Source organism: Mytilus californianus, unplaced genomic scaffold, assembly GCF_021869535.1.
Source record: "Mytilus californianus isolate M0D057914Y unplaced genomic scaffold, xbMytCali1.0.p SCAF_6, whole genome shotgun sequence".
Lineage (NCBI taxonomy): Eukaryota > Metazoa > Mollusca > Bivalvia > Mytilida > Mytilidae > Mytilus > Mytilus californianus.
The window spans coordinates 64,643,739-64,668,676 of NW_026262712.1; the positions used below are offsets into that span (position 1 = coordinate 64,643,739).

The 24,938-nt window shown below is 32.1% G+C and overlaps 1 protein-coding gene across 1 annotated transcript; it reads right to left on the reverse strand.

Annotated features, from left to right (window-relative positions):
* Positions 1–16,667: 16,667 nt before the first annotated feature.
* Positions 16,668–20,903, reverse strand: LOC127706574 (uncharacterized). Its single transcript, XM_052211230.1, has 2 exons — positions 19,311–20,903; positions 16,668–16,805 (listed from the first exon to the last, which is right to left on the reverse strand). Exons 1-2 carry the CDS (start codon positions 20,901–20,903, stop codon positions 16,668–16,670), a joined length of 1,731 nt encoding a protein of 576 aa, XP_052067190.1.
* Between the last annotated feature and the right edge of the window lie 4,035 nt (positions 20,904–24,938).

Consider the following 24,938-nt stretch of genomic DNA (forward strand, 5'->3'; position numbering starts at 1 on the left):
GCAAATCAAAAGTACGGATTCTTAAAATTTAGATAGACATATATCACAAATGAACAGAAAAACCCCGAAATACGATGAGTGAATGTTTACTATCAAATAGACAACATGCTCTTATAACTCATTTTTTGTAGAAACATCAGCATGCATCGCTAAATCTTTTATAATGTGCTGACTCACCACAAAGCAGTTTACATAAAGACACGTTACTTCATGTATACATGAGGACAATTATTCGTAAAACATGCAAACTGCCAAAAATACATCACGAACACCGTTCAGAGCCTAAACCACCAATAATACTTTGAGTAGCCAGTGTGGATTCGCATGACGGGAGATGCATGTATGCCAAAAACGCTTACACTGTTGATGCATCCGGTCTCCCTCCTTTTGGAGTTCATGCGAATTCCTCAGTGGTTGGTTTGTTGCCTTGATTAGTATTCATAATAGATTTTGTTGATTTGTCTATTTTAAGTTATACCATGACATGCTGCTTTCACTTTGTCAATCATGATGAAATTATCGATATATATATATATCTATATTTAGCGCAGAATCACAGATGAACATATTTATGGCTGTTATAGTTTACCCCACTTTAATCCACATGAAAAGAGGGATGTTGGTTTTAATTCAATGAATCAGAAGCCAAACGACAAAAGTAAACAAAAGACAACTGGGGTAAGTCGTCGAGTGAGGTAACTTGTCACTTTATGGGATATTGTTTTTTTGAATTTCATGTTGATCGCCTCCCTATGAACGACAAATTTAAGGAGAAATGCCATCTAAACATTTCATGACGTCATATCAGGTGACCGTAGACAGTTAGATTTTACGAGCTCACAAATAAAAACTTCTCAGCTAAGGGTGAAAAATATAAAGACAAAACAGCCAATCGTTTTCTTTTTAACTAGTATTAGAATAGAATTGAATCATGCAAGTCATGGATTTGTTGTCGTTTTCATATTGCCTGGTAAAATTCGAAAAATTACGACCCAGGTCATAGAATAATTTCAAACAAATATATGGCTCGTATAAACTATTTCTTACCTAAAGCCTATATTAAATCGAATAAAGATAACTGAAATAAAATGTTTGAACCACTTCATAAATGTTTGAAAATATTTTCCAGCATAAATTGTATCAAGATATTTTTGCGTATATCAGTAGTGTAAAATAGATAAAAAATTACATGTACCAGTGCTGTAGTGTAATTGCGTTTGAATTCTACAAACAGATGCGCCGAGTTCGGTTTTATTTCTTATATTACATTAAATTCATAAGAAACCAGAAACAAAATCCCAATTTTTCAATAATTCAAACACAAACTTATATAATTAACAAATGCATTAAATGTACATTGTATTTGTGATAAATCAGATGCGTAAGTAAAATATATGTAATGTGCATTTATGCAGCTAATTTTATCTTACAAATATCACATGCTTTATATTTTATTGATTTTTTGTACACACCACCTAGACTTACCGAATATTTCTAATAAACCTTTACCGATTCCACTGGATGCTCCAGCAATCAACGTTCCTTTGTCTTTATATCGCTGACAAGTTTCTGCCATTGTGTATCGCATACATGTACATATATTATACACAGCATTATCTTATTTATCTAATTTTAAGCATGTTGTCCACAGGGATTAGTTGAATATTTAAGAGATTTATTAATTATCAGTTATTTATTATTTGTCTAATTTTGGGACAATTATTTCAGTTATTTGATTCTCTATTTTGTAAAGGGCTCCTGATTTAATGGTCGTTGCAATCTCATTTAAACAAAATTGGACTATTTTGCTCCTCCTCCTTTTCGAAAAACCTTGATCCGCTAATACAAAAACAAATCATATACAGTCGTATAAAAAAGTGAAAAATTGATAAATAGGTTGTAATTGTTACATTTAGCTTCAATAGTCCCACTTCCCAATCTTCCGTCACTCGTTTACCTTAAAATGAGGAAAATTCTGTTGATGAATGATTCATGGGAAACAAGAAGTATTTCATTTTGCCGGCATTAGTTTGGCCTTGTGTGTACCGAAATCAGGTGATGGAAGTTTCGAGTGCTGTGATTTGATGTATTGGTATTATGTATCTTTTTTATAGTAGCGTTTATATTTTCACATGGAAGTATTAATTTTATGATTATTCGAAAAGACATAAAAATTTCATCAATTTGATGTGAAATGACGGTTGTCAGGGATACTATAAACAAGCTCCCTAGATACACAGTCATGCCACCATTTAACGTCAATTTCTGAAACAGAATATAAGAGTACTAATATAACGCATAACTGCTTTGTCCGTGATTTTCTCATAAAAAGTAGTAAATTTATAAAATGTGAGTATTGTCGCCTATGGAGTACAACATACTACCGTTTTCCCTTATACTTGCATGATTGTAAATAAAATAAATCCGGCAATGTGAAATCCATGTTATAATCAGAAACAGCACCCCATATCGCAACATATGATATCGCACTACTCTGTGTTTCTAAATGACTTTTGGATTTTAACTTAATAATATTTATTAAAAAATCTATAGTACATATTTTTATTTTACTTGACTTGAAGTTGAGTAGAACATTTTAAAACTGAAAGAAGAAAATGTCATATTATTGACAGATATACTAACCAAGAAAAGGACATCAGGAGAAGTTTCGCTCGGCCCAACTTGGAATCAGTATGTAGATGCTCAATCCAGCTAATTCAGTAAACCAATGATTCTAGTTTCCAATATATTTGTCTTAGTTCAACTTTGAATAATCCTGGTCATTTCTTTTATAATTAGTTTGTCACCGGTTACTTTCCAGAATAAATGTGGTAAACACATTTTTGATAAGCATCAATTAATCCATTCATCAATGCATCATAATTTTATTTTTACAGTTGTATTCATATTCCAGTCTTTTTAATTTGTATACTAACGGATATTTTTGTCTTGAAATTATGATTAACTTAGATAACTTCAATACCCGATTTGAAACCAACGCATGAATTTATTTGTTTTTTTTTCTTTGTGAAACATATGTTTAATCCATACTCACAGTTAAATCAGTAAAAAAGTGTTGAGTTTCAATATTACTGACCCTGAGCAATGGAAATCTGAGTCAGACCATTATAACGTTTCAGGGAGGTGTCGTGGTGTAATGGAAAATGGCGTATACCTGTTGCAGACGGGATCTGTAAATGATTACCAATGACCAGGTCAACCTGAATCTACAACACCAGACCAGTAAAATTTCATCACACAATGCCATTTGCTTGAGGGATTTACAACCGCAACGTCAACTGCTAACCAAGTTGCTGGGTGTCATGACAGACACACTCACTCCAAACATTTTTACCATATATTGAAATTCCACAGAATTTCTGCAGAAAACCTATTTTCCTTTACAGTTTAAACCGCATAATTGTCCAAATCAACTGCAATGGGCAGTGGTATAATCAGCAGGCAGGGACAAACATGAAAATGGCAAATTATTCCCCCATAGAACTGGTCGACTACTCTCAATCATTTAGGCGTGATTACAAGCAGTCATTCCCTTGATCAGAGAAACACCCAATATAAAGTTAAAAACCAGGGTTTCAGTGCATACCACATGATTTGAACTTTCAACATTGACGTAATCAATTCAATATTCAAACAACAAACTTGATTAAGGCGATGAATTAATGAATGCAATGTATATTTATGTGTGTATTTCATAAGTATTGCAAAATCGAAAATGAAAATTGTTCCGTTTTGAAAGTCCGTCAGAATATATATCTCAGAACCGTCGTTGACAAATCAAATAAAGAATGTTACTGCATTTTTTTTTAACATTGTAAGTTTCGTGTCTTTAATAAAGGAACGAACTATACATTAGTGACTACGTTGTTTGTTTCTTCAAAACAATCTTCTGACTCGTTAAACAACAATACCAATATCATTTATATTTTATGACAAAATGTAAAGCGCATTTGTTCAGAATTTCTTTTTTCTTGCGATAACATACAATTTTTAAGTTAAAGTTTGTAAAAGTAACTGTAGCGCCACAAAGAAACAAACTTAAAAAAATTAAATATCCCGAAATGGCAGAAATATGGTAATTATAAAATGCAATTAAAAAATTCTGTTTCCTGATAAGTCAGTTTTTTCATGATAAATAACAGATTGTTTAGTTGTCACGAGGTATGTAATCGCGGTTTGGATTGTTTTACTCGCAGTTTTCAATCTTAAAAAGAGGGGCTTTCGTGAGTAGATAAATATCACAATAAGCTTTCGTTTATGTTAAAACCTAGTATGTATTTTTTAATATCTTGCACATTGGATTTATTCTGCAAATTTCTTCTAGTTTTAGGAGCTCCAAATATCCTTTGTATATTCATGAAAGTTATATCAATATTACAACATAAAGAAAATTAAAATCGAGATTAAACATTTTTTTTTTCAAATCTCGATTTTACTATAGTTTATGTAGTAATAACGTTATAACGTTGATAAATACACAAATGATTATCGGAGCTTCTATAACTAGAAGATATTGCTCAGTATAGTGGAAGAATTACAAAGTACATGTAATTTACTTCAATGGTTTTATATATGTTGAAAAAAAGGGAGAAAATCTTCTTAAAGATGTAAAATTGTGAATAGAATATACTGGCTACTACTATAGTATTACTATAATTAATCTAATTGGAATTTACTGACGTCGCCGTTAACTACGGAAATAAGACCCAAATAATGTCGGTTACAAATGGAGAAGACACTCGACTATTTGCTAGATTTCACACAGATAAAATATTACTGATCTGGGAAAGTTTCATAATATATTCATGTTTTATTTCCTGATGTGATTGTATTTAGAATTCAACAATTAATGCGAAAGATTTAGATTAAAAATAAAACAAACTGATAGCTAATAATAAATGCAATTAGCCAAACAAAAAAGTATATATCAGCTTGCAACCTTAGGGAAAACTGCCTCCATTTGAAAAAAGGGGTAATACCGTTAGAATTGAAAAAAAAAGTTGTTTTATCAAATGTTAAAAAGTATTACAAAAAAAAGACCTCCAAGGTAAATCCCAAAAGGGGGAAGTCCATAAAAACAGACAAAATCAACGAGTGGAAAACAACTGTTATATTCCTGACTTGGTACAGGTATTTCCTGCAGAAAATGGTGGGTTAAACCTGGTTTTATAGCTAGCTAAACCTTCCACTTGTATAGCAATTGTTGTTCCGTTAAACTGACATAATTGGGTGAACTACGCAAACAGACATTACAGATAAAATGTCTTAAGAAAGACAGACGAAATATTCATAAACGGTACTTAGGCACATTTTATATAGGGTGAGAACGTAGCTCAAATCCCAATATAAAATTTATTGCCTTAGAATATATCATTTTATGCCACTGTTGGACTGTGTTATATCTATTTCCAACCGACTATATGATACTTGGAAAAAACTTGAGTATCTATTACTAACTTTGAATTTTTAACAGATGTCGTCTTATATCGGGCAATGTCAAGAACGATAACTCTTGTACACACCGTGTATTAAATATACTTGGTGAGCACGTGACATCGCACAACCAATTGAATTCTCTAAAATCTATAGAAGGTATGATATTATTGGTTACACAGTGTGCTATTGACCTAATACGATATATACACGGCATATGCAAGTGAAGCTCTAACCACAAATGGAATTTACTGACCACGTGTATATCTTATTAGGTCACTAGTACACTGTGTAACGAATTTATCTTACCAACTATCTAATTTTGTGAATTTAGACGTATTTGTAAAAAACAATTGATAATTTGTTTTCAGTTGCTGTTTTAGTAATCAATATGATTGAAAGTCAGCGACTCTCAGACATGTTTTTGTCTAAAACCTTGAACAATTATAATTATGTATGTTTACAATGTATGTGTATTTGAGAACAACACCGTGTTGTTTTTAAAGAAACGCAACTCTAATATTTACTTCCACTTACTTTGTATTTAAAATAAACCACGCCCACTGACCTATTTTTAAATATACACGGCTCCCACGTGTTCGCTTTTAACCAATGATATTCCTAGATGTTTATAGGAGGTAAGATAAAGTTTTATATCAGTATCCCTATTTTTTTTTTCTTAAGGTACATACTCAGTACTTTTCTCAACGCATTCTGGGTCTCAGTGCATAGTTTTTATTCTTGGTGTAAAAAAATAAATGTAATAATGTAAAGCTTTAAAATAGTGAAATGTAACTGAAATCTGATTGATTTTGATTTTTCAAGATATCTCAAGTATTGGGAAAACGATATCTTATTCTACCATCGGCTACAAAAATAACATTTTCTGAATTTACTACTCTAATAATAAAAACCAGGACATAAAAACTACAAAATTGAATGTATGATTGAAGTAATGTGTTATTCTGTTTAAAAATTTATGTGCCATTTTCCTATGGAACTTGTTAAAAGTGTCCGTAGCGAATGTAATTTTACAAATTTATGAAAAATCAGAAGACTTTTCAAATAATTCTAAACCATATTTACAAGTGTTTCAATATACACACTTTAGTTATTCATAAATAATTAAAAGATATAATATACTCATACATCCAATCACAGCGCTCCAAAGTTAACAACCTTCAGATGAGTAGGGTATACAAAAGACAATCTATAGTGCCAGGAAAATACTACCTTTTCCCTGAATTCAAATATACACATGACCTATGTACTGACATATTGCACAACAACATCATGTATACGGACATCTGTGTGCTCTTAAGTTGTGTCTATTTAATAAGACGATAAGTGTGTTTGATGACACAAAAGACATCATATTATTTCAAATACTAAAAGGAGTATTGATTCTTTCGTAATCTGAACTCGAAAAAAGTCCAAGTAAAAGATGTATTGCAAAACGATCTGACCGTCATTCTGAGTTAAACAAATATTCATGTTTGGTTAATGTCCGTAGACATATTTACAAGACTTTACTGTTGTTGTGACGCAAATCTGTCTTCATATAAATTGTTTTAATAAATAAAATAATGCGATAGAAAGTAGAACCTATGTCTGTATATAAGGCGATTAATAAGATATAAAATTATTTGGTTTCAATGAAGACACCTCTTCTTCAAAAACACAGAACCATATTTTTTAAATGAAATACGAACAAAGCAACCATTTAAAAAATGTATTTAAATCAATTATTTTTTAAGAAGAATGTTTAACAATGTATAGGAAAGCAATTGTGTATGAGTGAATGAATATATTAAATCTTTTTTTTTCAGCAACAGAAAATGATACTCTCTATTCTAAATCTTAATTTAGTGAATCTGCATTCCCATCTTGGGACAAAAAGGACACCGTTATCAACTATCCGTTAAACGAATTCACGTGCAAGACAACCACATCTAGTGAGATTTCTATTTTTGGTTACAATATGAAAACTTAAAAAAACAAGTTATTGTTGCTACTTTGATTTTTGAATGCTTTTTTATATGTATGTTTTTTTTATGTATAAATGGTTTTATATATGTATGCTGTATTTTGCTGTTGAATGTGTACTGTGTGCATGTATTTTATTTGAGGGCCTCAATGAAAATTAGACACGTTCTTAGTGAGTTACCCTCTAAAGATAAAGATTTTTTTATTATTTTTATTATTATTATTATTATCATTTTGGTCTGCTGCCACTTGATATCCACGTAAAATACCTTAATCAAAATAAGGCAATGAAAAGTTCGGTAATAAATGGTGAAACATAATTGTATATGGCATAGCTCAATCAATTTAACAATGACTTCTGTACCAAGTTTTTGACAAAGACAGTGGTAAAAAGATATTGATAAATCGACAGGCATTCTTCCATCTGAAATGAAATACAAAGTCAAAATAAATCAGTAGTTCGATTTCCTTATATATACAAAATATGATATATAACAAGCGAGACCATATACGTATCTTCAAAGATATCACCAACTCGCGTAATTCATGACTAATAATTTCTGTTTATACATTTTTGGTAAACATGTATTAACATTTCTTTGTGACTCAACTGCGTTCCAAAGGAACAATGAACAATTAATTTCATGCTTATTTGATAACAATGCATCAACTAATCGTATTGTATATATACTATCATATGACGCACGAAAATTAAGAACACAATATTTGATAACATGATCACCAAGCACACCCTCATACTCCATTTAGGCGCCTCACCTTCGCAAGTGGGCTTCTATCTAAATAGATAGTGTCAAAATTCAGCACTTTGCAGGTCCAATCCTTCTGTGCCAAGACCAAATACTAATGTCTATAAAAAATCTTTTCATTATTCTGCAATCAAGATATGGAAGTGATTTTTCATTCACAATAAAAAAATGTCGTAATGCAGAATTATTTAAAAAACATTGTTACAATAATTTTCTGGAAAATACTATGTAAGACAGATAAAATCTAGTGATATTACTATTTTTGGTTTCAATATGAAATTTTTATTATTGTTGCTATTTTGAGGTATAATGAAGGATTTTATATACATTTACATGTATGTATGTTTTTTATGTATGAATTATTTTATATATGCATATTATTGTTTTATGTTCCAATGATTTTATAGTATCGAGTATGTTGTGTTTTACTGTTATTATTCTGGTATGCTGCCACTTGACAACCACGTGAGAGACCTTATTCAAAATAAGACGATGGAAATTCCGGAAGTAAATGGTGAAGCATAACGTTATATGGCACAGCTTAATCTTGTCATTTTAACAATGACTTATTTACCAAGTTTTTGACATATATGGTGGTAGTGATACATCGACAGCGATTCTGTCATCTGAAATGAATAAAGTCAACAACAAAAAAAACAATAGATCGATTTCCTTATACATGCAAAATATGAAATATTCATGAATTACAATTAAGGCCATACGTGTTCTTCAAAGATATTACCAACTCGCCGAATTATTGATTAATGTTTTGCTTTATTCATTCTTGGTACACATGTATTCACGTTTCTGTGTGATTCAACTTCGATCCCAAGAAACAATGCACAATTTATCTCATGCTTTTCTGATAAAGATCAATAAATCGTATCGTATATATACGTGCCTATGTCGTACGAAAAGTAAGAACTAATAATTTCTTCACCAAGCACACCCTCATCCCAGCATTTAAACAAAATTATTGTCACAAGTGTTTATATTACAGCTACACTGTCGGCAGTATGCATTTAAGTAAGTTTTGGGTTGCCTAACATAAGTCTATATATAGCTAGAATTTACAAGTTTCATTGTTAAAAATGAAGTTAGCTTCACAGTTATGGTTCAGGACTGATGGTATTCTTCGTGTGTATTGTAGGAAGGTGTTTTGCACATTTTATTAGGACGTTTCCATCTCTTTTTATTATGATTAAAAGGTGGAAAAGTTTATAACAAGTATTTTTACTTCCTTTAAACTGGACGTTTTCCTCTCTACTTTTGATTTATATAAGAAAATTTAATTGATGTTTATATCAGTGTTTCATCTTCTGTCCGACTCGGCTTCTGTCAAAATCATTTATTTATTTAGGTGGACGATACACATTTTATTACTAGATTTATGATGTCTGAGGTAGAGCCGGCAATGTTTTTTTAACCCTATCATGAACTTTGGTGCACGTGTTTATTTTCAATCTTTGTCAGGCTTATTTCATTCAGTTGAATTAACAGTGCAAAAAATCAAATCAATTTAGCAACAACAGTTATGCGATATCAAACTTATTTTTTTTGCTTATTTCATAACTATTCTTACAATGCCAACATAACGTAGAAAGGATATATACGAATTACGAAAGTATACCTATTATGTTTATATTATACATCCGCAACATTTCAACAAGAGGTATGAAGACTTAGAATTATACTCGATATTTGACACTTTAGACTGTGTCGAAACGGATCCGGATGGGACTAAATGCTTTATTTTGCAATTTGCGAGACTACATTTACTTGGGAACGAGTAGGCTGATCAATAGTGATGTGTTCTTTTAGACGCTACGCAATTATTTGTTCATATAGAAATGGATGCTAAATTTCAAATGGTAACAACTATGTATATAAATATATATAGTATACAACACTAAACGTACATGAGAATTGTTCACTAGTTTGTTATTTACGCTTACGTTTCGATTAATGCCGATATTTTCTGCTAATGACTTGGAGTGGATATTGGCTTACAGATAAGATTGCACTGGTATACCAACATTTTTAGACGTGTCTTGAGAATCTGGTACAAATTTATCTTCTAGACAGGTCAGTTTATTGTAATTTATTTTATTTTCTAGATATTTCATTGTTTCTGAAAGCTATCGTTAACATAGATACTTTTAAATGGTTAATAATCGATATACAAGTCATCTCAATTCATATTTTGGTCATACAACAACTTATGCGTGCAGTTTGAAACTGACGAGCAACAATTTAGCATGATCCTTTGAATTATCTACACATTCACTCGATATAAGATCTACAGAAGAGCATTTATTGCGCCTAATTGAGTTCACGATGTCGTATATATATTCTCTACATTCATAGAACGTACGCGAGTAGTCAGGAGACAGAAACAATTACTTTTTATTTATTTAAAAATACATATATATATATCTTTTATTTTTAAAGAACCTGTTCTGTTACACAAGGTTCGCAAGTACATAAATTCATCTTGAATGTGAAATTTTCTATTTAATATTTGTTTTATCATTGACATGTTTATGGTGATCACTTGATTTAGCACGTGCACATAGACTTCAGATAACTGATTTTGTATACCATGTACATATGGAACTATGATTACAGGGATGTTACACCAGGTTGTATTTAGTAAACGTTACACTATACTCTTATAGATCATGATACATTATTATTGTTAACACTCAACAAGACTACGTTCTGCATAGAGGCTCTTACTTGGTTTGTAAACTATCACTATCGTCTTCCCACGCTATGCTACGGATTCCAAATTCTTTAGTAGCTTCAGCTAGGTGTACCTAATAAATATTTGTCAATTTGTCGATTATGCACATCATATTCATAACTATTATGTTATCGAGAGAGTAGCTTCAGACATCCTATATTGTTTACACTGCACAAGAATCATGAAATTGAGAGTAAAATCATCGGACTACAACACATTTATTATATGGTATTTGTTATTGTTTGCAATTAATATATAAGTCACGGGGTTCTACCTATGCACTGGTTTAAAATGCAATTTCAAATTTACAAATTTACAAATGTATGTACATACATGTACATATACATTTTACTATAGTTACATGGTTAAGCAGATACATGTCCATTCGCTATAACTATTCATACTCGACTCTCCCGCATATCATAGATTAATGTTCACTTCACGAAAGTATTCGACACTTTCTCACACCCATCAGAATATCATTTACCTCTAGTCCACAAAACTATTCAGACACTTATAAGCAACAAGTAATAAAATATTTACGGCTTGAAATGAGAAGTGGTGGAAGAAAAAGAGAAAAAAAGTTGCTTATACATTAAATTAACGGTCAATCAGACTTTCTGTAATAGTTCATCAAATAATTAACCTTCAAGTACTCAACAACGACGACCTTATCAATTTATTTACGTAAATCTGATTACAGATTAGGAAAATTAACGAAATTGAGGTTCCATGACACAATGAATGATAGACAAGTAATGAAACTTAACGTTTTATCCTAATACATATACATTTGTCCCCGATAACGATTACATATTATGAGCAAGTTAGAAAGGATGTGGTATATATCAATTCATTACACAATATCACAATATGCTTTTATTGCCGTTCTTTATCTCAAAGTCACACTGACACTTCAACATAGGGCAAACATCTAACTCACGACAAGTTCAGACGACCCTTAATACATAAATTATTATAGATGTCACGATACATGTGTATGTAATGGTTGAATTGATTGAAACTATTATTTTACTACTTACTAGTAGTGCTCAAAGTGTTTATATTTGTTTTGTTTTGTTTGTTTTTCATTATTTATTTTATTCTAATTTGATTGATTATTACATAGTAAGGTTTAGTAGGTTAAATGATACCAGATATTGTGCACACAGTTACATTCGTTTTTTTCTTCTTTTCTTTGTTTCATATTTGGAATATGGAGGAGAAGCTAGCTCTTTGTCTGTTGTTTATTCAACCAATTGGAAAGTTATAGCGTATTTATGTGAAGAACTGACATCAACTGAAGTTATTAAAGAGGCCTAAATACATACGATCGCGTGCAAAACTGCAATTTAGAACTTTTGCTGATAATTATCTTCATCACTGTTTATATTTACATTTGACATATTGATATCTTACTATTTTACCGACGTAAATTTTTCAAATACATTGTATCAACTACAAGAATAGTATTTATTGTCCGACCGAAGTCCATTTAGACTGCAAAGAGATATTTTGTCCAGTCACACAATTAGACGAAACGATTTTAGCGGATTTTCATTTCAATAAGAGGCGGCTATCAGCATTATAATTTCATTGTTCAAGATTGATATCATCGCTTTTTTGTATAAATTGCTATTCCAGCTGCTGAATGTAAGAAGAAACCTATAAACGCAAAGCGTAATGATTCGTTTTTCGTTGAAGAAATTGGAAAACCACTTTCCCGGAACTATTATATAAGCAAGCTTAAACAATAATCATGGCACTAGGAAATAGTGAAAAGGATTATAGCGGACATTCCTTTCGATCAGGTGCGGCCACTAGTGCTAGTTCCCAAGGTATTGAGGACAGCATGATACAAACACTGGGACGTTGGAAATCAGATTATTTTAAACGCTTCATTAGAACATCTAAATTGGATATTAAATCCGCACGTGAAAAGATTAGATAACACAGATAACAATTCAGTCAAACGTTTTTTACAATCGGTTATAACTTTGTAACATGTCCTCCATCCTAGCCTTGTGGTTAAGGTTTTTTATACTGACATTAATTTTTCTCTAGATCCACCCTAATTTTAACAAGACACAAGGCTGCATCAGGCACAACATCTTCAAATTTTGGGTTTACTCAATATGCAACTTGGGCAGGCAACATAACGTTACATATTTCGTTTTGGGCTATGATATTTTATTTTGGCCAAATATAATATCGTTCCCAAAAATTTTCTGAGTAGTTAGGGTGCCTATGTACCTTAACGAGGAATAGTCTCATCTTGATTGCTCAACAGCTCTATTTCACGTCGGTCTATGCCCACAAAGATTTACTCTTATGCGGTACCACGTTTAAAATCAAGTAAGGCTATACCGCTCGGGAACGGCTTGCTAAAGTACTCTCAGACAATTAGACTGGTAGTCGTACACACACGTGTATGCAAATATCCCTATGGTGAGGCATTTCTGTCAAAGATATGAGGCTAGCTCAGGCACTGTATTTTAACGGCAAATTATCCATAATTCTCTGAGAACACACTATCATTTTATGTACATACTGTGTGTTTTGTGTCAACTGCAGGTAGCATATAATGTGTTTTGTTCTTGATTTACAATATGACAGAACTGAGTGAATTACCTGATACTAGAGAAAAAAAAAACATATCCTCAAGCATTCACACAGTGTGCCGTGCACAATGCTCGGATAGTTAATTATAATGTAGGCGTCAGTTAGTTTACATTCATCGCTTTTCATTCAATGACGCCAAGGAAGTTTTCTGTAACATAACGTGTTGCCCTTAAGCCCAAATATTTGCATAATAAAATAATTATTGTATCATGTTTTATATTTTTTCAGTACTTCAACAATATCAGACTGGGTATCTTGAGATACGTCCTGCTGGACGTTTAAAGGCTTTATATCAACAATAACTACTTTTGTAATTATGGTATTGTGTCTGTAATCGTTCTTATAAGAGGGGTCATCAATAGCTATCAATTATCTGCGGTCAAGGATTATTTATAATTTATTTGTATACGTCTAATCATTATTCACGCTAGTTATTCTCTTATCAATTGGTCTATTAAGGTCAACGCATTGAGGTTTGATTAGTCAATTGGCTTTGGTCTGCTATGTCGGTATTTACTTTAGATCGTACGCTTGATGTCTATCTTATTACGTCTGAAACATGTTATATAAACTCAAAATACTGTTACATTTTGCAATCATCGATGAAAGATAGTAAATGCGCGTGAATAAATTAGGCAAACAACTATTCGTTCATGTATATCTTCAAATGCTCTCCAAGAGTTTGAGAGAATATCTGAGCTAACTCATCAAATACAAACGTCATAGCTCCATTTTTTTTAAATTTACAATGAATTTTAATTTTCCTTTCCTTTTCAATAATATGTTTGTTCTGTTTTATTGTAAACATTAAAGTTAAGTCAGTTTTGATTGTAAGGCAGCACATCTTTTTTATGTAATATAGGAATACCATTGAAATGGATAAATTTAAAGTACATTGGTAAACGTTAGAGTTTTTACTCTTAAGACAGGTGTTAGGATGAAATAATAAGAATAAAATGCACACAAAATCTAGCGTCTACAGGAATACAAATGCAGCAGTAAGAACACAATCATGCAAACGAAACCGGTAAATTTAGACAACCTAATATACATATACTACAAAGACGACCAATAAAATTATATTCTCGTGGAAACAATGGTTGATTATTTTTAATGACATATCGGCCTAGGTATCCTCCATAGAATTCAGAAACTCTAACAACGGTGAAGAAATAGACAATGACAGACATCACATATTCCTTTAAAGCATAAAACACTTTTCCTAGACAGTAGTCAACATCGTAAAGATGATTACTACGAACTTTCTGTATCACAACTAAAACCACGACGATGAACAACACACAAAACGCACAAAATCTGTGCCAGCTAATGGAGAAGAAATAAACCATAATCGTGTTAATGGCCTGAGTGACTGCTTTACCATTACCACTTATTTATTCCGAAAACGAGATTTTGAAGTAGGACTAGTGTCTAGCAGCAATAAACACTTTTTTGAATATTCATAATAGTTAGGAATGCTGATTAAGCATGGGGAAATTAATTATTAACAAACATGATTCGAAAGATTTGCGATCTTTAGGAGATTTCTTGATTTCAAAACAACACAATTAGTTATAAAGTACATGTATGACTATATGGTTCACGATTGCAAATATCTGACGTCAGTGTTTGTCGGATCTGCTGTACACGATAGCCAAATCATGTTGATTGACCAAATTCAATCGTGTATATAACAGTAATTTTAACAACAGAAATTGTTTTTCTTTGGTAAGAATGTCGTACGGGGTCTACAGTCATTTAATGAAACCATAAATGTGACGATTTAATTGTAGTTTTCAAGAAATTTGCAATCTTTGACGAATCTTTCTTGAAAACGAGTGAATTCTCAACTTGATTTATTGATATATTTGTTAATACGTAATGCCCTAACCTCATATCTGAAAAAACATATGGCCTGTTGTATTATCACTAAGAAAAAACATACAATATCACCACAAAAATCACTGTAAATAAAAGTAAATGCGAATATCTTTATATACCTGTCATTTTGTAAACAAGAGAACATGCGAATAGATGTATCTACCTGTCATCCAGAAAAACATTCGTCGGATCTGTGTTACCGATTCCATCTGTCGTACCAATAGCCGGTAATAGGATGGGATATAGGTAGTCGGAATAGGTGTACAGTTTATATCACAGTATAGTAAGAGCATGATTCTATGATAAAGCGTGTAAAGCTACTGAAGTCAATTTTCAGTTGAGTTCAAAAGTCACAATGTCATAACCATTCATTGACAAAAAGGGGGAAAATCAGTTCTTAGTCAAATTAAAGGATATAAACCAGATATAACAGAACCCACTCAGTACACCAAATGTGTAGTCAATTTAATAAACCTCTGATGTCCAAAAAAACAGTGAATATTAAAAATCCATCAATACTCCTTAGAATTGGAGGCGAAAGAATCAGATGTTTGTAGTGCTGAACAAGAAGTTACAGTGAGTAAACGCAGACAGAAGATCAGAGAGTACGGATACTTCAATATGCAAAACGGCTCTTTGTAGAGCCACACAATCAATTTGAGTTTGAATTGTTGTCACATACCATCTTGAAGCAAAACGGTGAGATTTTCTTATTTTGCTCGTCTTTCATTTTTGACTATTTTTTCTATTCGACAAAAATTACTAAAAAGTAGGTTAGAATGTGCTATCTTCAGATATTTCCCGACACTTTGCATTTCATATTGGTTGTGTGTGGATTTAGATGTGGGTTGGTGACCAAGTTGGTGTGAATGTGGATTTTGATGACAGAGTGGGTGTGGGTGTGGATGTTTGAGAAAGGTTGTACCGGTCTTCTTATTTCACCTAGAAAATAATATACAGCAAGCAATCAACTTTATATATTTTATATTTGATATTTTGTGACACATTTGTAATCATTTTTATTTAATCTGCAATCCACAGCCTCAGCAAAAATAAATGCAAATGCAAAAACACTGTATACGCATTACTTAAACATTTTAATGAACTTATATTAATTTTGCAAATTTTCTCCTACAGAAGGTTTATATTATTGTTGTTTACTTAAAATAGTTATTTAAATTGTTGCCGCATACAAATTTGCCAAACAAAAACTAGAATGTACGATCTTCGAAAATTTCCACAAGTCGTGCATGCCATGTGAAGGGTGTTTTGATGTTATTAGTGGGTGTTGGTTGGTGAATGCTTGGATGTGGTGTTGTTGGGATTGTTTGTAGGATGGCTCTATCGTTCTTTCCAATTAGTGCATACGTCTATATCTTTGTGATTTGATATGTTGTGACGCAAATAATAACTTTTAGTACTGTAGGTATAGAGTAATATAGACAATATAAATAGTAGGCGATGCACAGTATAAATTTGCATTTAAAAAAAGTGAATTAGTTGTTTTTGATATTTAGATTATTCATTTTTGTTTTATATAGAACAACAGTTTGCTATATACTTACTTTATCCTACAATAAATTGCTTGACTTATGAGCCGTAATCTATTACACACATCTTACTACTTTTGCTGCTGATAAAGGATGATGTTTATGATAAGAGCTATATTCCGCCCCTTAAATTGACAAAATTTTAATCCTTTCTTAATTAATTTAACGTCATTGATGAATTTATTAGATGATATAGCTATATATCAAATAGTCCATTTCTAATTATGTTAGCGTTTGTTTTTGTTGCACTTTCGTGTTTCTGTTGTTCCGTTGTTTTCCTCTTCTAGTTGATGTGTTTCTCTTGGCTTTAGATTGTAACCCGGATTTGTTTTCTCTCAATCCATTTATGACTTTTGAACAGCGGTATACTACTGTAGCCTTTAATTATTTACTCTGTACACTTTAGTATAAACCTGTCAGAGTTGCCGTCATTATGACGTCATAAACATGTCGATATTCACATGACAGTTTTACATAGTCTATGGTAAAATGAATATGAGCAACATCCCTACACAAAGAGATACACATTTAACGACATTACGATCTTTGTATAGGACATCTCATAGCAAACTAGTTTTAAGGTATAAGGCTGTCGCTCATATCTACATTTTAAATATTAAAAAAGATATTCTTTTATTATCAAGGGCCAATCTGACCTGCTCCAAACCTATGATGTATAAACGTTCCGGATGAAGGTTAATTCAGAATTATAGATTTATATATCCAACCGTAAATGTTTAGATGTTAGTTACGATTTATTAAGATTATTGCAATTCTCTCAAAACAAAAATTACTTTTTAGGCATGGACGTTTTTTTATATTTTTCTTATGCTAGTTTCTGTTCTATAACTCGTAATGTATATATACAAAATAAGGAGATTAAGCATGATTGCCAATGAGTAAACCGTGTCGTCTTGAACAATAAGCAAAACCCATACCGTATAGTAAGTTATAAAAGGTCCGGCATGAAAAAATGAAAAACTAGTCAAAAGAGAAAAAAAATTAATTGAGTTATGCTATAAATCAACAAATTGTTTTTTTTTATAAAAGACATTAACCAACAACACTAAATGATTTACAAGGCTCCGTATATAGGACAGGCACATAAAGAATGTTGTGGGATTGAAAATTGTTTGTGAGCGCTCAACCCTACGCTATCCCGAGACAGTGGTGTAACAACACAAGATAAGAAAAAAACTATTAAAATCAGTTGAAAGATTGATTCATCTGCACCAAGCAAAAACAAATCTAACAAAAGACAGTAAACACAAGGTTTCGAACTCTGAGGTTCCGATCTTCGAGTACTCTTATGTATGTTCATCCAGAAATGCACATGAAACATTAAAAAAAACTTTGTTTTAGTATGAATTCAAATGGTCTTATCCACTACACCACTACGTGTATCTAAATACGCGTTTGCTAGCATGGAATATGGAACATTATTTCAAAATGGGATACATGCCAATTATGATGTTATCGTAACAACAGAATAAAAGGTATGGGGTACACGTCAATGAGACTGCAGCCCAACGCATGTTAAACCCCGACACATACTTCATGTACCTGTCCCAATTCAGAAGCCTGTAATTCAGTTATTGTCGTTAATTCATGCCTGTCCAATTTGTTTTTTTGCGTTAATTGTTTTGCTATAAATCAGCCCGTTGTTTTTGTTTGTTTGAATTGTTTCACATTTAGTCATGTCGGGGCCTTTTAAAGCTCAACTATCTCATTGGAAATCCTCCCACATCTCCTTAACTTTGTTTTATAGAACAGTTCAACAATAACCATGTGAAGTAGCTATACAATATCTCCACCTCTAAATTCACTCCTTTCCGCGTCTTCCAAAAATGTGAACATATTTAAACAGACATTCAAAGATCTGCCACTAATACGACATTCCCTAAATGACAATTATTGACGTCGGACACATGTGCACTTTATACAATAAAAGTATGATATTATGTGATTAGTTAGTATAATAATATTCATGCATTTCTTAAGACTTTGAAATATGACGATCTGCGACAGCCAAATATTTCTTGGCCGTATTGCTAACAATTTGTATGAGCCCACTTTTTGATATCCACATACAAAGTATTCATTTTCAATTGTCAGTTGTATATCTTGCAGAGATTTTCGACAATTTTCACCGTCATATAGTCTGAGAAAACACAAAAATCGTAAATAATGTGCGTACACAACAGGTGGTAAATTAGAATTTGTAAAGACATGTCTGTTTTTTAATTCGTCTATTATATCAAATGGAAGAATCGAATCTTCCGTGAACTTAATAGGTGCAATAACGTGTCTTCTATAAATAGAACTAATATCAAGACATCCATATTTCAACGATTGCTGCCCTGTGTAATCTAGTTGTTCATAATGTAGATGATCATTAAAGCAGTACAGTTTGTCGGGAGTACACTTAGATAAGGCATAATCGACAATGCTCAGAGATACAGAGAAGTGCTGGAGAGTGAATAGGTACGTGGCAAGATATAGCCATCCAGAGGCAGCATCTGTATTCAAACCAAGTATTATACATGGGAAACGTTGTTTGTGGATTTTGTAAAATACCTTGTTCAAGGATAAATCTATTCCTGTAATTTCGTTCGAATTTCCAGCTATCTGACATATTCGAAAAATATAAACATTTAAATTCAATGGATTATGCCTTTTGGTTGAGAGTTTTAAAATCTTACTGAACGTATTATTAGAACAGCGTTCACAATAACATATGCTTCTCATTTCAATACCATACTTTTTATTAAGATGGTATAACGTATTAAAGTTGTTTATAATATTAAACGAAGAAAGATGACGCTCTACACGGTTAGAAAGTGTTTTTGAATACGTAAAAAACTGTGGCCCTATTCCATAAAACTCGTTTAACAAGTGCCTGAGCTCAGTTGCTTTATTGGAAAATAATTTATCGTCTAATAAATTTATTTCTGGTATAAAATAATGAGGAAGATAAGAATGATCGACACAATATACAAGTCTCGCTAGGCACGCCATAAAACATGGGATAATCATATGAGGTTGCCATTTGTCACCACTGTATTCTTCTGAAACCCAAAAGACAACAGTTTTTAAGAAATAGGAACATAATATTCCCTTTGAATTAGTATATGTTTCAATTATTTCTTTTAACATGATTTTTAACAACGCATAACAGAGCATTTGCGTGTGACTGAAAGAATATATAAGCAGCTTTTCAGCAACAGAAAAGGAAATCCGCCATTCAAACTCTTCCGTTACAGATGTTTTGCTACCAATAGGAACAAACAATGTCCCACACCTTTCTATATTGTCAACAACGCTAGGACATGGCCATAACCGGCTTTTTCCTCTTAATTTTCGAGCTTGTCCAATCCAAGTTGGACATCTAAAGCAAAATACATAATCACGTGTGTAGTCCTTATTAGTAATACATGGTCCATGTACAAAATCAAATGCTTTATTTTCTGATTTTAAAAATTGCTTTACTTTCACGTTCGACAATACAATGTCTTTCTCCCATATATCCGAATAACGAAATGTATTACTACCATTAGGTATGAATGACGATTTGCTCAATTTTAGAATAGTAAATCCTGGTTTGATGTCTTGTGTGTTCATTATAAAAACGTTGGGCCTTTTCTTTCTGCAATGAGCCTCGTTTTCAAAAACTGTGATATCCCGACTCAGAAACATTACATCTATGTCACTTCCTTCGAGTTCTAATCCCTCTGATTTACTGCCACTATTTAAAACAATTTCATGTCTGCCTATTAGTAAAAAATCAAAGAGCAGATAATATTTCTGGCGAAGTCGAAATAACTCTTCTGTGCCAATTTTTTCGCAAAGATAATTGTAAAACTGTAAACACATATTTTTTTCTTTGAATTCATCCATGCTTGAAAAAATGAAGAAAAAAAAATAAATTAAATGTTATGTCTGATTTTATTAATAACATTAAAAATATGTAAAGCTTATGTTCTAATGGAAAAGATAACAATGGTTAGAATACCTACATGTAAAATTGTACAAAAGACTTCAGCATTATCGTTGGAAATATTGTGTTCTGATTTTTTTTTCTTAGCTTAAGTTTTTTTTTGTTTGTTGTTTTTCTTTATTGTTGTTTTGTTGAATTTTTTAATTGAAAAATGGGGTACCTTGGAGTAACATATTTGGACATTTGCTCTTTTCTTTTAAATAAAAATCTTTATGATTTGATATCACTTGAATATTTTTTTTGCGAAGTTTTAGGTCCTGAAAGCTTAAGTTTTTAGGATTTCGTATACGACTTTCTAAGTATTGTTTTGCCATGGCGTTATCGGGTTTTCTAAACTTGTGAGTTTTGAATGTCCCTTGGTATCTTCCGCCTTTTTGTTGTTGTTTGTCTGTACACCTGTTGTGTTATTATTTGTTTGTCTCGTTCGTACAATGTTTTCGTTCTTAACGCAGAATGGTATGTATCTTCTATTTATTATTCCTTTTTTCCGTAAAGTATGCCATTCAATGAATAACAGTAATGTGCTTGAAAAGTTGCCACCGTCGATTGGGATTTTGTCGGTCGCAAATGCAGTTTTACTGGCTACTCTGCGTGGAGCCTGTAAAAAGACAGGAAAACACGAACTGAAATTAGGTAAAACAAGAATGTACGTGTTGTCGAACTAAGCATACCCCAACTCGTAAATTAAAGTATCCGACATTAGAAGAAGTTGTCTGACAAATCCGGAAAGGCGCTTACACGTTACTACACACCACTGACAGGCTGCTGACCACAAAGGAATTCATTACGTTTAGTAGTAATGGAGAAATTGTCGACGAAAATATTAATTTCCATCAACATATTGAAAATTTTAAAGTATCGGCAAACAGCAAGTAGGGGTTTTACAGATCTTAACAGTGCTAATATATATATATATAATATAAATATATGCATTAATCATATATGTAGCTCCATGAGGTGGGCCGGTCCCCCCTAAATCCGCCTCTGAAATTATCTGAATTGATTTTGGTGGCTTCAAAACATTTTTTTAAACTACGGGAAATAATTTTCGTAAACGGAAAATCTTCGATTTACCAGTACATGCCTGGTAATTAAATCACAAATAATGTGCGCCAAATGGTTTATCTGTTTCGTAGACAGCTTACTGTACGCCAATAATGCCTTCCGTTACATCTGGTTTTCGTTCGGGAAACATTTCATCAATTGAAAAATTGAAAAATTGTGTTTTCCTAATTAATAGTTTCTCCAGCTATTGCCAGCTCTGCTAATGTCAGTAATGCTTTTCAAAAGAGTTTCAAAAGAGAAAAAAGACATTGAAAAGGAAAACACAAATCATAGTTAGTAGTTTTTATTCTGTGATTTTGTGGATATTATTTGTTAATACTAGAAAGTAAGAACACTGTAATAGATAAAATTAACGATACCAATTTTACTGCAAGCGTTGCGCATTTAAAGATATTTATAAATATAGTCTCTTCGTTAGGTCTTTCCAACTTCCGAAGAAACACCTTTTGATTTTGTTCTGATTATTTATTTTCCGCCACTTTTTTGTTTGTTTCTTAATGTCGTTTTTGTTTCGCAACATATCGATTAGATATTTGGAATATGATATCGAACATTAATTGCGCTATTTATACTCGCCCTTTTAACCGAACAATTTTCAATATGGGAAATTATCTCCCCGTCTACTGTATTTATTGTTATCGCTTCTCCTCGCTTAAGTTCTTTTCCAAAATGTTCGTAACTTCCTCAGGATGATCTGTTAAATTTGTACCGGAGCAGTCTGGTTATATGTAATAACAGTTATTTCCTTTTGTGTGTTTGACATTAGTGGTAAGTTGGAGTAACTTATAAACCGTAAATCAAACAGACCTAGAGGCTTTTGATGTTACTATATGAGATCCTTTTTCAAATAGAAGGAAATTGTGGCCAAGGTCATTTTCTAAAATTTGAACTTTGCTTGTTATCGTAACGCAACTACCCAGAAACCGTAAAAATTATCGATATACGGCTTTTGGCAAATTGTAAGCTGCGACATGACGCTATGGCAATACATTAGGGTCGAAGTGCTCATCGTGACATTATATAGGAGTGTTTTCCCCTAAAATATTAAAAATAAGCTGTTTGGTAGGATAACTTCTTAACCATACATATTATGGACCTGGGGTCTTTTATATGAGATCCATAACCTTTGACTTTGAAATAGAGGCCAAGGTCAAAGTTAAATTTGACGCTATAGATTTTTACTTTTGCTATTACTTCATCATTGAACATGATAAAGTCATAATGTATTTTGCATAAGGCTGGACAACATTTGACCTTGGAAGGTCAACCGGAAGAAAGTTTGGTAATCCGGAAGTAGTACTTTTGCACTAATTAGTTGTAAAAGTACCTTTAATTCATATAGTTTCAAAATCAGTGTAAATCAACCTTCATATGAACAGTAAGTGACATTTTGTAAACCGGAAGTAGCAAATTATCTCCAGTATTGCAAGCAAAATTATATAGAAACCGTATATGTTTCGAAACAGTGTAATGAAAGCAATTATATGACACCGGAATTGGCACGTTCTACAGCGGTAGTATGTTTGTGACATCAAGCCTGTATTCCACAATTTTCTAAGGTTGGGATAATTTAATTTTCAAAAGTGCAAACAAAATTTCAAAAGTGCATACAAAATTTCAAAAGTGCATACAAAATGCATTTGAAATTAAACGCAAAAACGGTTTATACTTATATGAGTACATATCTTTTTAAGTGAGAATAACCTGTACCATCTTAATCTTATTTTTTTTAGTTTGAGCCACGTGTTTTTCTTCAAAATCTGTCAAATTCGTTCCTTTAGTGTTAAAGATTTCATCTCAAATTAATATAAAAAAGGAGATGTTGTATGATTGTCCGATACAACTATCCACCAAAAAAGGAAGACAACACTGTTAAAACAACAGGTCACCGTACAGCTTTCAATAATGAATAAAACTCGTGTTGTACAGTACGCTATATTGAATTGTTTAATATTTGTCATGACGGGGCCTTGTATAGCTGATACTGAATACTTGGTTTTTCTCATTGTTGAAAGCCATACAGTTGCCTATAATTTCTTATATCCACTGCATTTGAACATTTGTGGATTGTTGTCTCATTGGCAATCATAATGTGTCTCCGTATTTTGATATTAAAGAAATATTATCAAACATTGAATAAAAACTAAAATGGCAGAAGGAGGTGCACCGTCTTGCAATGTTTATATATCCCAACTCGTCCATTATGCCAGTGATTGTAGTGACGTTTTTGGATTTCAATGAACGTAATCTAGGTATTGTAAATTATTTTGTCAGGGAATTCGTTACCACAAATTACGTAAAACCTTTACCAAATTCTTCCATTGATACAAATATTAGGTTTGTAATTTCGGCTGTACCTGCAGAAAACTTATTTTAAACGGGATATAGTCCATTTGTTTTTTACCGAGCCCGAAAATTTAGATACGATCCGGGTAAACTTATCGAACCTTAGGATAAACTTGTTCTAAAAGGTTGCCAATTCAACGCTGTAAATAGATCTTTGAATTTTGTTTTTATTGGTATAAATAATGATTTTGTTATCAGTAAATTAAAACCAAACTAAATATTATTGTTATACACATATGCACGTTCACGGTACTACAATCCGTCGATACCGATATTTTGGCATTGCACAAGGCCATTTTTTTCCGGGACTGTTAAGTTATGTGATTTAAGAAAAACTATAATAATTATTTTATATGTGCATGTCCAAGGCTATAACTGAGTGGCATGTGTTGACGTCTTTACACTAAATCCATTTGATTTTGGATGTGAACTGATTGATATTCTAGTCTTGGATACATGATTTTTTGTTTCATTAGTTGTTATTGTCTTTGCACTAGCTGTCAGTTACTGCGGTTACTCTCAGA

What these genes read in the sequence shown, in the direction of transcription:
- LOC127706574 (XM_052211230.1), bottom strand. Translation starts at nt 20,903, where the DNA reads ATGGATGAATTCAAAGAAAAAAATATGTGTTTACAGTTTTACAATTAT. An exon ending in GTTCTATTTATAGAAGACAC is followed by an intron (nt 16,806 to 19,310) that starts GTTATTGCACCT and finishes CTAATTGGAAAG; the next exon opens with AACGATAGAGCCATCCTACA.